At 49.1% G+C, this 19,749-nt stretch overlaps 1 protein-coding gene across 5 annotated transcripts in view; it reads left to right on the forward strand.

Annotated features, from left to right (window-relative positions):
* The window catches only part of CLDN14 (claudin 14), a 57,547-nt gene extending 38,660 nt beyond the window's left edge, over positions 1–18,887 (forward strand). Inside the window, exons 1-2 of one of the 5 annotated variants that reach the window (XM_045036633.1) lie at positions 6,348–6,465; positions 17,762–18,887. In XM_045036633.1, coding sequence (XP_044892568.1) covers positions 17,809–18,519 — 711 coding nt within the window. In that variant the 5' untranslated portion in view covers positions 6,348–6,465; positions 17,762–17,808 and the 3' untranslated portion in view covers positions 18,520–18,887. The other 4 variants (XM_045036632.1, XM_019839394.3, XM_003991439.4 and 1 more) reach the window with 4 other exon arrangements.
* Positions 18,888–19,749: the final 862 nt, after the last annotated feature.

Below are 19,749 nucleotides of genomic sequence, written 5' to 3' on the forward strand. Positions count from 1 at the left end.
CGGAGGCCGACATGGGGCTCGATCCCACAACCATGAGATCATGACCTGAGCCAAAATCAAGACTGGGACGCTTCACTGAGCCACCCAGGTGCCCTATGACCTCATCTTAACTTAATTACATCTACAAAACCTTGCTTCCAAATAAAGTCACAAATAAGGTTCCAGGTGGACGTAAGTTTTGGGGCCAGGGGAGCAGTATTCAACACTACAGGGTCTCATGGGTCAATGCTTCCTAATATTGTTCTCACTCTGGTGGCAAAACCCCAAGCAGATTAGGTGCTCGGGAAGAGAAAGGCGCCTGTTCATCCTGCCCCATTCTGCCAAAATGTACCATATTTATGTGCAAGCTGTGTGGGTTTTCATAATAGCCTTACACATACCTTCCGAAGGTAACAGCGCCTGCAAACACTGGCCTGTGGCATTTGCTCCAGGCTCACCCACACTCCTGCTTCTGGAACAGCCCTTCCCCTGGTCATTTATGCCCCTTTGCTTATTTGTTTATACCCTTTCTTGTTCCAAAAAGGATTTCGGGCAGATGGTTTTTATTACCGGGCTAAATGAACACAGAAAGATCCTGTAGCAAATACAGTGCTCTCCGCAAACATAAATTTCCATGAAACCAACATGAAAAAACCCAAAAGCACTTGGAAATTAAAATGATGGTGTTAAGTTTGACATCGGGCTCCTTTCTTATTTTCGTTGACTTTCTGAAACATATTACATTCCTCGCTGCTCTGGTTTTGCAAGCTTTGTGCGTTCTTTCTTATTTTCTGGTTAACCTCTTTATGGAAGAGGCCCCTGGTCAAAGAAGGGAGATTCTTGAGCTAAAGGTGGAGATTAAAGTGTCTTGTTTTAGGGCACAAACTCTAGAAAGGAGATTGTGAGGCAAGTCCATCAGGGCATAAGCACACGTCGCTCCGTACTTCTCAAACTGAATATTCAGAGTATTCCTCTCCCTTTGGTAAAGGGCCTGATGGTGTCTGAATGTATCCTGAGAGCCTGACTTTCTCATCCACATGCTGCCTGATCTGTGGCAAATGAGATATTCTAAAAGCGTTTGAAGCTAGGACCCAGCAAAGCCATGCTGGTCGCTCAGCTGCGCTGGACGTAAGCCAGGAATGGAACTGGAGAGCAAAGCTTTTCTGAAAATCGTGCTGGAGACCCACCCTTGTTCACTCACCAAATCTTGATGGAGCGTTCAGTGCCCGCCTGCAGACCTCCACCCGGAACCCACTTGCTCGTCACCGCTGCCTTTTCTGACGGCTTGAGGGAGGGCTGGTGACCCTGGGCGGGCAGCCTAGGGAGGAAGGAACTTGAGCTTGGGTCAGAGGCCCAGATTTTTCTGTGATCAGCTGTAAGGACTGGACAAGATGCCTAGACTTGATAACGGATGACTCACAGAGTCGTCTGTATGATGAGATGATAGTCTGTGTGCAAGCCCTTGGTAAATTAGAAGGCGCAGGAAACCCGGAGGTGTGACACCAGCATCAGCCGACTTTCTGCACCATGAGGGGGTAGCAATTAGGAGGAATCCAGGGTGGGCGAGTCTAGAATGGCAAGTGGATGACCTGACGGTCTTCGCAGGCCCCAGCTGATGCTTCGCAGGTCCCACAATGGGGCTGCATGGCTGCTGCCTCTGCGGTGGCCCAGCTGCCGGCACCTGGCTGAGTAGGAACTTCCCACAGCGCACCCTTGAGGCCAGGAGGGCTCACTGCAGGGAGGCCACTAAAGCCTCTGATAGTCCTTGGTCCTCCCAGGTGGACCAGGGTCAGGCTTTGGGCATTTGGCTCTCAGCACTATCTAGAACAGAGACAAGAGGAAAGTTGTTGTTTGGGTTAATGTCTGAGAATATTTATTCCAAAGAAACTCCTTGCACGTAAACTAAAGAACTACTGCGAGCACAATGGATGGGGCGGTCCCACTCAGAATGGCTAATATAGGACACACAATTTGTGAGTGTGCGTGTGTGTGTGTCTTTCATTGTGGTAAAATACAGGTAACATAAAACTTACCATTTTAATCACTTTTCATTGTATAGTTTATGGCATTAAATACATTCGCATTGTACAGCCATCACCACCATCCATCTGCAGAACTTGTTCCTCCTCCCAAAAGGAAATCTGTCCCCATTAAACTCTGACTCTCTATCCCCCCTCCCCTGCCCCTGGAAAACACTTTTCTACTTTCGGTCTCTATGAATTGGACTCCTTTAGGGACCTTAGATAAGTAGAATCACATAATATTTGACCTCATGACTGTCTTATTTCACTCAGCATAACGTCTTCAAGGTTCGTGTGGTAGCGTGTGTCCAAATTTCCTTTCTTCCTAAGGCTTATAAATAGTACTCTACTGCATGGATAGACCTCATTTTGCTTATCCATGCATCCATCATTGGACATCTGGATTGTTTCCACCTTTAGGCTACTGCGAATAATGCCGCTATAAACATGGATGTACAGATATCTGTTTGAGTTTCCAATTTCAATTCTGGTGATCTCTTAATATTTAAGACATAATTCTTTGGTTGTCACATATCAGGTAATCTCTGGGCACTCTGATTATGAAGTTACTAGTATCTATTTCGTCCGAAAGGTTAAATCTTCCTGTGTCCAGAGTATGAAAGACCAATTAGCACATACAGGATCATGCTGATATGTGTGTTGCTGAGATTGCTGACAGCTAAATTATGGGCACCAGATAGAAAAAAAAAAAGTGAGGTCATGTCTCACAGATGTGTTGTTTAAATTTCAGAAACTTCTCATTTCACACCAAGTGGCCAGCATTAGCCAAAATATTTATGTTCAGACAACATCAGAGAAGCCCAGCTTGAACTAAGATCTACCTAGTCTTCCAGGATAAAAGCATAAACAGGGGTGGTGGGGTGGGGGGTGCCTGGGTAGCTCACTTGGTTGAGCCTCTGACTTCAGTTCAGGTCATGATCTCACGGGGTGTGAGTTCAAGCCCCGCGTTGGGCTCTGTGCCGACAGCTCAGACCCTGGAGCCTGCTTCAGATTCTGTGTCTCCATCTCTCTCTCTGCCCCTCCCCCACTCACGCTGTCTCTCTCTCTCTCTCTCTCTCTCTCTTTCTCAAAAAAAAAAAAAAAAAAAAAAAGCAGGCAGGGAAGGAGCTTCCTCCACCAAGCCTGCTCCTCTGTAGATAACACCATGGTCAATGCCAGGACCCCAAAAGGACCCCAAACCAGGACCATAGCAACCTGGCACCCACGAGAGCCCTCTCTGTGAAAGAGTGACAAAAACTCTCCTTGTGCAACAGGAGCCCAGCAGCTGCCAGCACGTTTTGGAGATGTGATTTATATATATGGGGATATGAGCCCAGATACTAAGGCCAGTCTGCCTGGGTTCAAGTCTTGCCTCTGCTACTTAAAGCTGGATGACATTGGACAGGTCATTTATCTCCTTGAAGCCTCCATTTCTCCAACCATTAAATGGTATTAATAGTAGTGCCTTGTAAAGCAAAGGGCTATTTTGAGGGTTAAGTTAGTAAATATATGTAATGTGCTTAAAATCACATGTAGCACACAGTGGGTGCTATGTTAGTGTTTGGCATCATTTTATTATCATTATTACTGATAAGAGGAATCCACCAAAGTCAGGCCTCTGTCAAGTTAACGTGAAACCTAGAACAATGGTTTCCACTGGAGTCTAGTGGCTTTGACTAGATATGCTGTCAATAAATTTAGCAAGGTCAAGTTTTGCAATGGCCTTTACCCCCAGGAAGAGAGCTGAGAGTCTGCTAACTGCAGACCCAAAAGGAGCCCGAACCCCAAACCACAGGCCTACTGCATATATAGCTTCCCTTTCATTAAATTGTTCACTCAACAAACTTTTTACCAACTTCCTAATGTGTGTCAGACCTTAGCCCAGCTCTATGAGGAATCAAAAAATGAATCAAGCTTCAAAGACCAATTGAGAGCAGAATAAAGGTGATATATTCATCTGCCCATCCACCCATCTATCCATCCCTCCATCATCCATCCATCCCTCCATCCATCCCTCCATCCATCCCTCCATCCATCCATCCATCTATCCATCCATCCCTCATCCATCCACCTATCCATCCATCTGTCCATCCATCCATCCATCCATCCATCTATCTATTCATCATCCATCCATCTGCCCATCCATCCATCTATCCATCCATCCATTCCTCCATCCACCTATCCATCCATCTATCCATCCATCCATCTACCTATCCATCCATCCATCCATCCATCCATCCATCATCCATCCACTTATCCATCCTTCCATCCATCCATCCATCTATCCATCCATCCATCCATCCATCCATCCATCCATCCATCCATGCATCCATTCATCTAATGTGAAGTATCTACTGGCTTCTATCATATCCACAAGGACAGAGGTCACCCTAACTCAATGGAATGATTTTAAGGATGTTAGGAAAATGCTGAAGACTTCTTTTGCCCAGTTCTCCTTTGCATCCTGATTGGTGTTTGAAATTTCACTATTAAATCTTTATACCTTATATTTAAAAATACCTCCCGGGTGTGATAAAATGTTAAGCCATAATGAGTCATTTGCACCTGAGAGCTTTAAAAAAGGGACCCAAAAGTGGACTTTGATGGCACGTCGAAGAAACGAGGATGAGGGTCGTGGGTGGGAGAGGAGGGCTGGAGCCCCCAAGCCTAACCTCCCTGCCTGCCAACTGTCCCTGGTGCAGCTGGCTCTGCGTGCCTGTGACCCCCCACACTCTGAGGGGCAGGAGTAGCGTCTGTCTTGCTCACCAAGCACCCTGTTGCTGACATGTGCTGGAGTTCAATAAATATTTAATGAATGAAAAAAATGAATCGATACATTTATACACAGATTGAGTCACACAGTGAACCTGTAACTTTGCCCTCTGGCCCAGAAAAGGTTCATTCGTCCATCAGGAGCCACAGGCCAGGGCCATGGGTCTGGGAGCTTTCACACTTCAGCCCAGAACAGGAATGAACTGTTCCAGAGAAAATAAAGATTAATAAAGGTTTAATTAAAGTCTATAAAACATAACATAATGTCCATTCTGTTGATGGTTACATGTAGTATTTATAAAAATACTATAATCTTTTGAAACAATTTGGGGTGTGCATTTTCTCTCTCTTTGCAGAATTTCCCAAAAATACATAATCAGTGCCAAGAAATCAAAGGCAGTTGCCAAATCTTCCCCAAAGACAAAAGTCCAAAAATCACTCCCCCAAACTCCCTGCCTAAAATTATAGATCATGCAGGTGCATTTTACTACAGATGATATTTACTAAACACAAGAGGCTCTGAACCTATGAATGCCTCTCAACTAAAGATTTTGTTTACAACGGTTACTTTTGGAGAAGAGATTAAAAAGCTTCGTGGATTTGGGTTGTGGGTCAATCCTCAATCAGTCATATCTAACAGACATTTCTAAACCACTCCAAGCTCCCAGCACTTCCAAGGGACACCCTCTCTGCCATCACCGTCCCATTGCCAGGGACATAGGGATTAGGTTTCTGGTCCACACTCAGGGCCATTTGCCCACGGCTGAGTTCCTTCATCTTTTTTTTTTTTTAATGTTTTTAAATTTATTTATTTTGAGAGAGAGAGAGAGAGCATGAGTGGTGGTGGGGGCGGAGGTGCAGAGAGAGAGGGAGAGAGAATCCCAAGCAGGTTCCATACTGCCAGCACACAGTCCAACATAGGGCTCGAACTCACAACTGTGAGATCATGACCTGAGCCAAAACCAAGAGTTGGACTGAGCCATCCAGGTGCCCCCTTCACTGTCCTTAAGCACCACCCAAAGCCACACAGATTGAGGGGTGCCGCTAAAGGAATACAGAAGCCCAAGTCCCTGCCCTTGGACCGTCACGATGGAATCAATGAGAAAGGGACAGACACAGGAATCAGGTTAAATGGTGGTTCTCGGCAATTCTGTACCTGAGAATGACCAGCAGCACACCTGGAGAGGCTGGAGGCATTCCCAGCACAGTGCGGTTCCCTCGGCCACCCTTGGGTGCTGTCCTAACTTTTAGAACTATGCCCAGCCCCACTGGGCTCTCCAGGCAAACTCCCTGTACATCCCAAGAAAGCCACCTTCTTCTTTTGGCACTGGCTTCACATTTCACCTTGTCCCTTATCTCCAAATCACGGCACATCGTCCCTCCTTCCATGCAGTGCCCCATGGCCCACCCAGCTCCATACTCTACCAACAGACTCTCCTAATGGCCCATATCTGCCATTGTACCCGGAAAAAAACAAACAAACAAACACAGTTGCACCTTGGTCAAAATTCAGTGATTTGCAACCAGAGCATAGCAGCCTGCAAGTTGAGAAACCCTTGAGTTGCTCAATATGATCAAAGTCCCAAGCAGTGTGGGGACAACTGCCAGGTGACCGGCCCAGAGCAGGATGGGTGGACAGGGTAACAGGAGGTGATCCTCGGCGGGAATCAGGCCGTTTCCCGGGGACCCGTGAGTAAGGATACAGGGGAGGGGTGTGCCGTCAGTGGGCCCAGTGCAGGGAGTGTGGGCAGGCAGGCTGGGCTGACAGTGGGCGGCTCTCCGTGCCGGGCTTGGCAGTCAAGGCTTTATCTCACTAGCCCCAGAGAGTGACCGGAGGGTGTTTTAGGGAGATGACTATGTGTATCGGGCATTTTTCCAAAGTACAGAAATGACATTTCTGGTTGGTCCTGAATGTCCGCCTTGGCCCAGCTGCCTCACATCGTGCACGGGGCAGTGAACCATTCAACCAATGACACACGTGCCCACACAAGCCCTTCTCAAAGAGCAAGGTAGCACTTTTCTCTCAAATACTCTGGCTTTGAAGCTTCCAGCTGGAGGGAGAGGGAGGACAGGAGGGCGGCAGCGTCCCTGCAGAGTCCTGTGTCACACAGGCTGCGCCCCAGCCAGGGTCCAGAGCAGCCCCACTGGCGAGGGACCCCATGAAGTGGATGGGACGCAAAGACATGTGAGTTTGGGGTGAGGCTCTGAGCCGGGAGGGTTTGGGGTTGACAGTCATGTGTCTCGGGGCTGTGAGGCCCCCGCCTACCAGAGCTATGGGCAGGCAAGGGTTCTCCAGGTGACACAGTCAACGTCCCCCCTTCAAAAGGGCAGCTGCAGTGGGCCGGGGACCCCTGGGGAGCCCAGCAGCCGACTGTGAGGGCAGCTGGGTTCCTAGTGAGCCAGAAAGGACAAGATCCCGTCCCTGAGTGTTTGGGAAGAACTCTTTCATTGCCTGCCGGGTCTAGGGCTAAATCTGTTGAGTGTTTCAAAGCGGTGTCAGCTTGAGCTCGCTGTCACTGACCCTTTGCACTGTGACAGGCTTGCTTCTCCTGCGAAGAGGGCCAGGCGGGGCACTCAGTTTCCAGACGTGGGAGCCTTATCCTCCCCACGGCCCTCACCCCTCCCACCAGCTCACACACACACTGGCATGGGAGAAGGGGAAGGGAAGGTATAGATCTCTCTTAATAAGGGTAAAACAGGGGAAATTCCATGCAATCTGACCCCTGACTTAATCCTTCAACTACCTTGAACCCCACACCCCCAACAGCTGCCATGGTCTTCCCGGGATGGGCGGTCTTCCCGAGGCCTGCTGGGAGGGCCACAGGCAAAGTAGAAAGGGATCCGGGATTAGTGCCCTGACAGGGTCCCCAAACCGTGGAGTCACTCAGGACACTGGCTTTTTTGGTTGCACATTCCCACCAAGAGATTTAATTCCTGCAGTTTCCAAGGTCCAAAACCTCTTAATCGCTCGGTTTAGTTGTGAAGTCTTGGGAAACCGGAGAAGAGCCCCGTGGTTCCATTCTCCAGCGACTCAGCGCCAGGTCTGGGCTCAGCCCGGGTGCTGGGGTCGCAGCTTCGATGGACTCGGGAATGGATTCATCCATCATGATGATAAATCTTTAGCAGCACAGGCCTTGCATATGTTGGGCGTCCTTACAGGGCTTACAGGTTTTCACATATATTATCTTAGCATCTTCTAGACGGCTCTGGGAAGCAGCTGTTATGATGTAGATAGCCAGGTGAGTCACGTAAGGCTGAGCTGGTTGCTCAAAATTACTCAGACCTGAAGCCAGCCTCCATTCTTATCTGGCACCATCTGCTTTGCAAAAATCTTTTAAGCTGACCGTGTTTTACTTACCTGCATATATAATGGGATCAATGCTTTTTAAGCCTCTACAGAGAAATCTGTAAAGAAAAGGAAGAAACACAGATTCGTCCTCTGGTACCATGAAAATGTTACTATAAATACTTGTTTTCCAGTTAGGTGTTTGTTTTTGTTTTTAGATAAAAATCAATACAACTGAAGGTCAGTTTTTGTTCTTAAAAGGCTCTTTCTCTTCTATCAGAGACTGTCTTCCATTACAGAAGAACAAGAAGTCTAAAAGCCTGTTTTCAAGGCTTCTTCCGATGTCTTTTTAAAAATGCAGACAGTCAATCTTGCCAGTTCAGGGGTGATTCTTGGCGCTTTTAAGCTCAAACATTCCTCCCTTCAGCTAATCTTCATATTCCTCACTCTGCTTGCGGGACGGATGGCTGCCAGGGCCACAGTTCTTGGCCCCGGGTTGCCAACGGCAATAACGCACCGGGAATTTTCCACTGGGGGCCGTTCTTGGGGAGGGCACCCAGCGCTTGGTCTCCGAGATCCTCCTATGTGGAGGACCCTGGAAGCGGCACTCTGGAAGGAACAAGGAGTAGCTGGGACTCAGAACCCTCGGCCACTTCTCGCTAGGGGCTGGGGGCCCTGCCAGAGCTTGGGGGCTTGGAGCAGAGTCTCCAAGAAGAAGCAAGCCACCCAGAGGCAGATGTTCCCTCTTCAACTCTGGGACGTGCACACCCACACCATGCACACCAACAGCTTCCCTGGAACAAGAGGGAAGTGAAAACAGATTTAGAACGACAGGTCTGTTTCCATCGGAGGCCACTCTTGGGCACAGGAGACCAGCAATAGCTTTGTTTTCGAAAGGCTCCTCCTTGGCAAGTACTTACAGCGGGCTACACTTAAACGAAGAAAAAATAAATATATGAAACCGTATTTTTTTATTCTTCAGAACACTGCAAAAGTGTCTGCTGTTCCTTTCAATATCTCACCTAGATGTACTCATGGGTTTAAATAAGGAAAAATCCCAACCTCCAGTTCCTGGCTCCATCTGTAACAGGACCCACAGGAACCCACCCTCAGGAGAGGCCCATGCTGGTTTGATGCACTGTGGTCGCCATCTTGGAATTCTTCATGATTTTTGCACAAGGGGCCCCACATTTTCATTTTGCACTGCCTTCTGCAAATGACGTAGCCAGTCCTGAGAACAGGCAAAGGTAACCCATAGTGCCCTGTACTCTTCAGAGAAAAAGCACAAAATGGCCCTTTGTATTATGTCTGAAGACTAAGCTAGAAACACCACACGCTATTTCATCTGCGAGGCCTTTGCCTTTATGAAGAATTGTGCAATCTGAAATTTCATACTTGACCCAATTACTTCTAAACTTCTTAAGTGTTTTAAAAACACATGCCTGAAGGTATCACTGGTCTCCCTCCGAGGGCTGACCCAGTCATATTCTTACCAACGCAAGTGTTATTTGTTAGGGCCAGGGACAGGAGATTTGTTTTCAGGGGCCATCTGGGAAAATGTAAGTGTCCTGTGGAGTAACTTCTTGGCCAGGATTAATACATGAGGTGGAGTGAGTGAGTGCTCAGGAGGGGCTGGGGTCCCAGAGGAGGACTGTAATGGTAAGAACAAGTTTATGGGGGGCTCTGGGAGGGCACTTGATGTCCAAGTCCTTAAAACAATGTTCTGGGCTCATGTGCCCCATTCTGATTCTCTCTTGAACCCATTACAATCACTCCACCAAAACTGTGCCTACCAGGGTCTGTAGTTTCCTCCATGCTGCTAAATCCAGTGATCACTTCTCAGTACTCATATTAGTTGATTTGTCTGAGGACTTGGCATGGTGGCTCACTCTCTCCAGTGTGGACCTCTGTCTTCACTCACCACTCTGGGTTGCCTCTTCCCTTGTGGCCACTCCTGTGCCCCATGCGACTGGGTCCTCCTGATCACCCAATCTCTGCTGTTGGAGGATTCCTGGAGTCACTGGCAAGGCCCTCCCCTTTTCTGTCTACAGCTCTCATCCAGTCTCATGGCTTTCAATCATAAGTCTATGCTGTTGTGTCCCAAATGGCCTTCTCCAGTCCAGTCTCCTCGCTGAACTCTACACCTCTATATCCAACCATGGGTGTCCCCACCTGTGCAGTGACAGTTATCCCAAACTCAACATGTCCAAAACAAAACTCCTCTTTTGTGCCCATCACCCTCCAAACCCAGATTCTTCCACCTCCCACTGTCTTCACCTTCTCAATAAGTGGAAACTCCATTCTTCAGCTGCCCAAGCAGAAACCTTGGGGCTATGTTTGACACCTGTCTCTCACACCCCACAGCTAACCCATCAGTGAAACACTTCCAGCACTCACTTTTGTCACTGCCGGCATCTCCTACCTGGATGATCACAGGTCTCCCTGAAACAGCCCAGGCGTGACCTTGGGCAAGTTACTTAACCTAAGCTCCAGTTTCCCCACCTGTAAATGAGGACAACAACATACACGTGATAGATTTCTTGAAGGATTACATAAGTTAATGCCAACGGAAGCGCTTAGCACATGTTTGGCACATCACAAGCCACTCCTACATTTAGCTGTGGTTATTTTTATTCCGATCATTAATAACTAACAGCTTCTGTGAAGTTGGGTTCAGAAGGCTAAATTTATAGAGAATGAGCATTAGACATTATATTTAACTGTATTTTATTTAACATTAGTAAATCTCAGTCTCATGTTTTCATTTAACACTATATTTTTTATCACTGCAATGTTTCCAGTTCATTGCCCAGATAAATCATTCTCACAAGCTTAAAAATTTCATGGAAGAGTTATCTTGTTCATGGAGGTTACCAGTCCAGCTAGGACAATGTCCTGTTGCTTGTTTTCATTTCTGTTTTGACGTTAAGCCCCAAAGGGAGGTCCCACTGAGCTTTACTGGATTTCCAAGGGAAAGTCTGGCAGGCTGGGATCCGTGGATTCATACACTTTTCCAATCTGGAGAGGTTGAGTCATCTGATTGCTGTATGGGTTACTTACTGTAGTTGGCACTTGCTCTTGAGTTTCCACAACTACAACGAGTCTTCCAAATTCTTCCTTCTCCATAGATTCTGTCCTCTATGCTTTGGGGCACAAAGCTAACTACTGCCTTGTTGTTTTCCATGACAGATGTGAAGCCACCAGACTGTGATCAATACCCGTTCTAGAAAGGACCCACTTCTATTCAGACACGAGTGCTTTTTTTCTACAACTCCGCATATTGCCGTTCAGCTAGTCCCCTGTACTGGCTTCCTAGGGCTGCTGTAACAAAGTATCACAAACTGGGTGGCTTAAAACAACAGATTCTTACAGCTCTAGAGCCCAGAAGTCCAAAACTAGGGTGTCAGCAGGGCTTGTTCCTTCTGAGAAATGTGAGGGAAACTCTGTTCCACTCCCCACTTCTGGTGGTTGCTGGCAAACCTTGGCATTTCTTGGCTTATAGACATATCATTGCAATCTCTGTCTCCTTCCTCACATGGCGTCCTCCCTGTTTTTCTGTGTGCTCGCAAGGCCATCTTGTTATAAGAACACCAGTCTTATTGGTTTAGAAGCTTACCCTAGTCCAGTATGACCTCATCTTAACTATATTATAATGAGCTTACCTGCAGTTATATCTGCAACGACCTTATCTCCAGATAAAGGCACATTCTGAGGCACTAGACATTAGGATTTCAACATTATCTTCTTGGGGGGGATATAATTCAACCCATAACATCCTTTATTATATAAAGCTTTCCCATGGAACATTTTAACTATGAATCATCTAATCTTTGACTCTCTAGACAATATTCTTATAACCTGTGTCTTTTTACTTTTTAATATTTTTCTTGTCTAACAGGTTTTTATCCACCTATACCTTGAAAAGGGAAAACAACAACATGGCAAATCTAGACAACTATCTTGTCAGGAAAAACAGCTATGCAAAGGCACCAATGTATTTTATTAAATGAAATCTGATCATTTCATTTAGAAATATCTATCTGCTGTACTTTTAATGGCTTCTAATGAAATTTGGTGAGTTGGAATTAGAGAGATAATGCCTCCTGAGAAATGGTTTGGAATTTTTATGACTGTGGTTACTTAAACTCGGAGTTTTCACTAAATCAATAGATTGCTCAATCTCGCTGAGTTGAAAATGGTCTCTACAAGCATCTAACCACATACCCATGGTTTTCATTTGTATTAACACGGGCTTCTCCCCAAACCAGTTCTTATTATGAAAAATAGGTTTTTCTTTAGTCCTCCAAAAGAGAGGGGAAAAATTTAATCTATAAATTGTCATTTCTCTATGATGTGGGAAAGATGTTTCACATTGATATCCCTGAATGACATGAGCAAGCCCTAAACACCATGGTAGTAAGAAGTTAGCCATACAATTATTCTGTCTCTGCCTGTCACAGAAAGACTGCAGTTCTACAACATGGGTAGATGGCAGAGAAGTCCTCATAAACTTAAAATACAGATGCATGCCAGTCTGAAAAAGAACCCAAGGAAAGTTATAGAATGTTTGGAGCTGTAATGAAGGAAACTTCATTTTTAGAGCCAAAAAAAACCCCACAGTGTGGCCCATTCTGAATGAATATGAAATGGTTTTTCAAAGGTATTACTTGATCACTTTCACATAATTCTTATATATTTGTGTAAGAAGGTGTACTAAAATCGCACCTCCAGCTTCTAGGAAAGAGATCCATTTGCTTTGTACGTTAATAAGGAACACGGCAGCCAGCATGTGCTTAGCAAGTACTAGAGTATTGCCGCTGGAGTCCAATCCAATTATTCGGATATAGCATAAAAGGTCTTTCTTTTCTCATGTTAGTTTTGCTCATTTATATCATTAAGGTGAATCCAAATCTTCCTTGAGTTTATTCTTAGTTCCCAAGTTGTAGCATTTGTGAAATATCTAAGCGATAATGCACAGCCAAGCTAGCTGGGGCAACAAGAACAGACGGTTTTTTGAGCCATTTTCTTAAACTGCTGAACATCAAGGTTGAGACAACTCTGCATTCTTTCAAGGTCCAAGGACCATTTTCATTTAAAGGCAGCTCTTCCTCTTTCTTGATAAGCGCTAGGAAACAAGGTTGTATGCTGTCTCCACAGTGGATCCAACCCCATGTCAGGAGCCCTTGGGGACAGTGTAATGTGTGTGATGAGGTGTGTGTGATCGCCCGTTCCCAGATGGCTTGATATCTCCCACTGCAGGGCAGACCAAACCTAAAAAGGGGCTGAGTGGCCGAATCTTCCAACTCTTCACCAAGACATGAGCCCAGGGGGTTCTGGGTAAAGAAATTCCCACACGCCTGGCTCATGAACCTCCTTCCCCACGGGCTGCACCGCTCCCACGCCGGGTCTGACATGCCCTTCAGCAGTGTGGGTGGGGAAGGGCCAACGAGCCCCGTGTGTCCACAGGAGAGCTAAAGTAACCAAAGGTGAGACTTCTGCAGGATGGGGGCATCGTGTGACTCAAAGGTCCTACTGGCCTCACATCTGCACCCCTCCAGGCAGCCTGGGGGGCAGGGAGGCCTGAGCCCACACCTTATCCGGCAGGAGAAAGGTCTTCGGGAGACCAGACAAAATGAAGAATGGATGTGCCCAGGGACACTGGACAGTAAAAAAGCAGGAGCAGGGGCTAGGCAAACATTGCGTCTGTCCCTTGTCCCAGCCAGGCTGTCCCCACTGGCCCCCACTGTTGACACCTAATTAGGAGACAAAGCTCCAAAGCTGACGCAGCTAGACTCCAGGCGGGCTGGGAGGTTGAATGCAATGGAGAGACTACACCATGTTCCTGCTCCTTTTTTTTTTTTTTTAATTATTTATTTCCTTAAAAAAAAAAAAAGAAAAAGAAAAAAAGGAATGTAGCTCACAGACAACAGAGGAAGGAGCACCATAAAAGTTTATATGGAAAAAAACCCTCACCTTTCAGATCTGGTGCTCATAAAACCAGATCCAGTTTGAGGGGCCGAGCGTGCCCTGGTGTGTTTCACAGCTGGCCTTCGAGGATTTTCGTGTTACTTTATAGCCCCGGGGCTTTCTGAGACCCTGCTGAGGGCAAACCCTACATCCTGCTGGCCTTCCTGTCTGTGCTCATTCACCTTCCCGAAAACCAAATTGGTTTTTTGGTTTTTGGTTTTTCTTTTAGCAATTCTAGCTCATCACTGCCCCCATGAAACTTTCAGGGGACTTATAACCTCTCAGCCTGCTTGCCAAAGTGATTTGACTTCAGGCCGTTCCCTGGAAAAGTCAGGAGAGGATGTCTCTAGTCAAGCAAGTTTAGGAAACGCCGCACAGTGTTTTCGAGAAGTTCACAGTGCACACCTGCATAGTAAGGGCGGTGAGAAGGTCTGTGGTTACCGGCTTTCGACAGACCCACCTGACATTTACATCCTCACAGGAGACATCCTGCAAACACAGCGTGGCAAGAAACACTCACTGGGAAACACCATCCTAAATCGTGCTCAAGCACACACCTAAGCCACGTATTGCCCACCCAGGAGTGTGCTTTGGAGGCTTTGCAAACCCAGATGCAAGACACAACATTTATTCCTGGAATGCATTATCTTGTTACGCTCAGCCTCACCCACCCAGGCCGTCAAGGTCTTTTTTGGAACTTGATTCTTAGAACCATGTTTGTCTTGGACTCACATCTCTCTAGCGCACGCTTCCACAAGCACGCGCACGTCTGCAGGAAAAAGTGGCCCGCAGGTGAAGCCAGTTGCAACTCTACATGGCCCGGCGGGTCCTGTATGCACTGCCCCTCTTGGGAGGCATGCTTGGGCAAGATCCTTCCGGAGCATCAGGGATGGTTTTAGGTGGTTTCCGAGGAGGTGCGTTCATTTGAAATTGTTTTTCCATTGAATGGCCCCACGGAGAACAGTGGTTGCTGGGAAGCTGAATTATGACCTAATGCCAGTAGCAGCTGCTGGTAACTCCAGGGAAGGGGTGGGGAGCTGGTGTCTGGGAGTTGGGGGCTCATTAACACTCACTTCTTAAATTAGCAAATCCTTCTAGTACAAGTTTAAAAATAGCAGCCTAATGGTTTCTAAAATTAGCAGTCACAGCTCTCCATAAATATTTAGACCTCCAATAAACTTCTGGTCCACTTCCCTAGACTAACGGGGTCAAGCGGGCTTAGCTTTTATGCCACATTCTTGAGGATCAGTGTACTTAACGATTGACCTTGACAAGCAAGAGCTTTGAGAAGCCTCAGAATGGCCAGGACCAGGGACAGCCTAAGCGGCCATTAGCCTGGGGACAACCTCCATGCAGGACTGGAAGGATCTCAAAGGCCACTTGGAGAAGTTGGGAGCCTCCAGGCTACGTGTAGGAACCGACTGTCCAGGCTGGCCTGGGACTGTCCCAGTTTCACACTGCAAGTCCCCTGCCCCAGGCAACCTCTCAGTCTCCAGCAAACCAGAACCGTTGGGTCACCCTGGCCACCTGAACCACTGCAAAAGGATCAAGACTAATGTTCTCTGGGGACAAGCGGGACAAGTGTTGACTCTCCAGAATACACTGATGACACCACCCCTCAGTCTTCATGCCAACGTCCGTCCTATTGACTCGCGAAGCGTAGCATTTGAAGGAGGAATTAAACCAGGGAAAAGACCAGCCAGGCCAGGCAGAGAGCTTCACCCCCTGCACCCGGATCCCCCATGTGTAAAACAGGATGAACAGTTGCTGCATGACCGGGTTACTACGGGGACACATGGGGCAACGTTATGTCAGTGCTCTGCAAAGTGCCCGGCATCCCTCAGGCCCAGAAACGGGCACTTTTGGTGGTAGCTCTGTTGGGGCACTCAGCACATGGGGCGGGGGGCTCACTGCAGCAGCCCTGCCTCATCCATCGGAGTGACCCCCTACCCGGGTGCCATCTCCTCCCCGGCAGTGGCTGCAAGACAGCCGGCCCCGCCCTGCTCCGGACAGCAGAGATTGTCGGGCGCCCCCCACCCTGAGCCCAGCCCCTGCACAGAGTGGGTGCTCGCTAAGTGGAGGGAAGAAGCCTTGGAGCAGAGTCTAAAGAAAGCCAGCATCATGACAAGGCTCAGGTGGCCTGTCAGGGCGAAGTGCGTGTGGAGACCACCGCGTCCTGAAGAAAGCATCATTTAAAACGCCTGTGAAAACCCTAACATTGACCACTGCGTGTCCTGCTGGGCACCACGCTGTTTCGTTGTCCCCTAGTTTTGTTTGTCTGTTAAGCAGCACGGAACTAAGAAATACCCGCTGCAATGCTGAGACATCGAAGCCCGGTGTTCTAAATCCCCCAAGATGACGGTACGGGCCCCCCGTGGCAATGGCACTTGTGTTACTAACCAAATCCTGCGCTGTAACTTAGTAGGGGGTTTCTCCACAAGGGGACCCAGGGTTAAAGACAGTCGCAGTGAGCCTCTGTGCCGCCTGGGAGATGCCCTCCCAGCCCACATTTCGCTCCCTGCAGCCTTCCTGCGCTTAACTGAGATGAAGGAAGTAGGTTTTGCCCACTGGGTTCTTCCTTGGTTTGGGATGCTGAAGTGACTTGTCATCAGCAGAGAAGCTTCCAGAACCAGGAAACACTCTGGGGCCATGGAGTCCAGCTCCCTCATGTTAGAGAAAGAAGCTGAGCCCAGACAGACACCCTGAGTCACTCAGCGGGTGGGGGTGACAGGGTGGATTGGTACCCTGCCCCGGGCAGGAGAGAGGACCCAGTGGTGCTCACAAGGGTTTTCTGCTCACCTGCCCGCCTTCCCTCCTCCCTTCCTCTCCTCGTCTCGTCCTTTCCCCTGCCTCCCTGCCTCTCTCCTTCCTCCCTTCCAACACTTCCCGAGTGTCCCCTATTCGTCTGGCACTACCTAGGTGCCGGGTCCTTGCCCCCAAGAAGCGTTCTGGATTTGGCCATGGTTAGAATTTCTGAAACCTCTGAAATGGCTCCGCATTCCCGTCTCTCTGCAAGTCAGGTAGCGACAAGCACACCGCTCCGCAGACAGGTGTGAGGGGAGGTGCCCTGGTTTGTGGTCCTGGCCCCGGCACCTAAGGAGCTGTGACCTTGGTCACTCCCTGGCCCCTGACATCAGTGCGCAATCTCGAAGTTCACATCCAGCTCTGGGGTTCTGGAAGAAAGCGTCAGACCTGTCTGTGGGTATTAAACCTTTCCCTCGCTGAGAGCCCAGGGAAGTCACCCCCTTTCGGGAGACGTTTCATCCTGACAGGCAGTCTGGGGCTAATTTCTCAGGCACAGGTAGCGCACACCTTAGCTCTTGTCAGTCCACGTGTGGGTTTAACAACGGAAGTGATTACGGACCAAGCAGCACGAACTGAGATTCAAACGCAGCCGAAGTGTTTAAGGGTAGCCAGAAGGTAGAACTTTCCACGCCGGCTTGCTAAGTGCTGATAGATCAGAAACTGGGGCTCTGGATTGCCCTTGCGGGGCGGGGCGGGGGGCCCCGGGGAAGGGCAGGCGGGCCAGATTTCTGCTGTCATCCCTTCCCCTTCTGGCCTTGCAGGGAAAATGTCTTGGACACCCAATGAAGTGTCAGAAACTGTTTTTAAAAATATGTTAATTGTCCTAGCAACTGCCCACGGAAAACTCGGTTTCAGGGGCAGAAATAAACGCAGCAAGATAATCTTTAACCCATTTCCCTTCTCTCCCTGCCCCGCCTCCCGGCCTCATTAGGACTCCGGCGGGCGCCTGAGCGAGCCCGGCAGCCGGCCACCGGGGCCATGGCCAACACCGCCGTGCAGCTGCTGGGCTTCCTGCTCAGCTTCCTGGGCCTGGTGGGCACGCTGATCACCACCATCCTGCCGCACTGGCGCCGCACGGCGCACGTGGGCACCAACATCCTGACGGCCGTGTCCTACCTGAAGGGGCTGTGGATGGAGTGCGTGTGGCACAGCACGGGCATCTACCAGTGCCAGATCTACCGCTCGCTGCTGGCGCTGCCCCGCGACCTGCAGGCGGCGCGCGCGCTCATGGTCATCTCCTGCCTGCTCTCGGGCGTGGCCTGCGCCTGCGCCGTGGTGGGCATGAAGTGCACGCGCTGCGCCAAGGGCACGCCCGCCAAGACCACGTTCGCCGCGCTGGGCGGCGCGCTCTTCATCCTGGCCGGCCTGCTCTGCCTGGTGGCGGTGTCCTGGACCACCAACGACGTGGTGCAGAACTTCTACAACCCGCTGCTGCCCAGCGGCATGAAGTTCGAGATCGGGCAGGCCCTGTACCTCGGCTTCATCTCCTCGTCCCTGTCGCTCATCGGCGGCACGCTGCTCTGCCTGTCCTGCCAGGACGAGGGGCCCTCCAGGCCCTACCAGGCCCAGCCCAGGGCCGCGACGGCCACCGCGCCCGCCTACCGGCCCCCCGCCGCCTTCAAGGACAACCGGGCCCCCTCGGCCACCTCGGCCTCGCTCAGCGGGTACAGACTGAACGACTATGTGTGAGTCCCCGGGGCCCGTCCCTCCCCGAGTCCACAGCGGCACCAGGACCCAGACTGGCTCCGATGCAGGGTCCCGGCACAGAGTTTACTTCCGGGCTACTTTTTTGTCCAGAGGAATTAATATGAGTATGAGGCAGTGGGCTGAGAACACAGGGAAGGAAGGGAGAATAGGAGAGGGGAGGAAAGCTCTGTATACCAAAGACTTAAAAAAAAAAAAAAAAAAAAAACCTTTCTGTTTTTGTATTTATTATGTGTATTTATGTGGGTGATTTAATAACAGCTGAATGAAAAGCGACTTGGGAGTTGGGTCAGTGGGGTTTGTTTGCGATACAGGAATAAACCTCTTGGATGTGGTTGTTAATGAAATGGACAGTATTTGTTTCTGTTTCCAGTCTGTTCTGTCTGCTAAGGTCTTGTAACCACAACCTACTGTCAGGACTCCATATCGCCAAGCAATGGGGACCCTCAGAGGGTGGCCACAACCTACATAGGATGGGAGAATCAGAGGAGGGCCGGGCTGATGTTCATGGAAATGATGCTTGAGGGATATTCACCAAGAACAGTCACTCCAGCTTAAGCCCAGAGGCAGGGCAGGAAGTACAGGGTCCCTGGGGGAAAAGATGATTGCTTTAAATCACAAAGTAAAGATAACGGTTGTTTTCTCCTGGTAGCCTCCACTAGTAAGGAAGCAAAAGTCAGAAGAAAAAAGACAGAGCAAAAGGTGCCTGGCCGCTTGGCTCCCGAGGCATTGGCAAGAAGCCCAGTTAGGAGCACGGCTCAAGCCCGACTGCCCCGCAGATCACCGCTGGCTTTTCTGGGGACAGAAGCATGATGCCAGCTGCCTTCAGAGCAGGTACCAGAGTCTGTTGACTTCTTTAGCTGGAAAGAACTGCTGACAGGGTCACATGAGCTCTGACTGCTGTCAGAACATTGATGATGTTTTCTGGTTGTGATCTAAATCACGTGGTCACACACACACACACTCACTCACTCACTCACACTCAGACTCTTACAGCTGTCCCATTAGCTGGTCCGGGGAGCTTGGTCCTGTTCCGTGGCCTTTCATTCCACAGCCTTGCCCATGATGTGCCCTGATGGTGCCCTGCTCTTGTCTCTGTCCCGAACCTCAAGTTCTGAACGTGTAAAGAAAATACCCTGTTGAGGGAAGAGTGGAGACTGAGACCTACCCACAGAGTGGCACTTTCACGAATTCCTCCATTCTCAAGGGGTTTTG

The sequence above is a fragment of the Felis catus genome, chromosome C2 (genome assembly GCF_018350175.1).
Source record: "Felis catus isolate Fca126 chromosome C2, F.catus_Fca126_mat1.0, whole genome shotgun sequence".
Lineage (NCBI taxonomy): Eukaryota > Metazoa > Chordata > Mammalia > Carnivora > Felidae > Felis > Felis catus.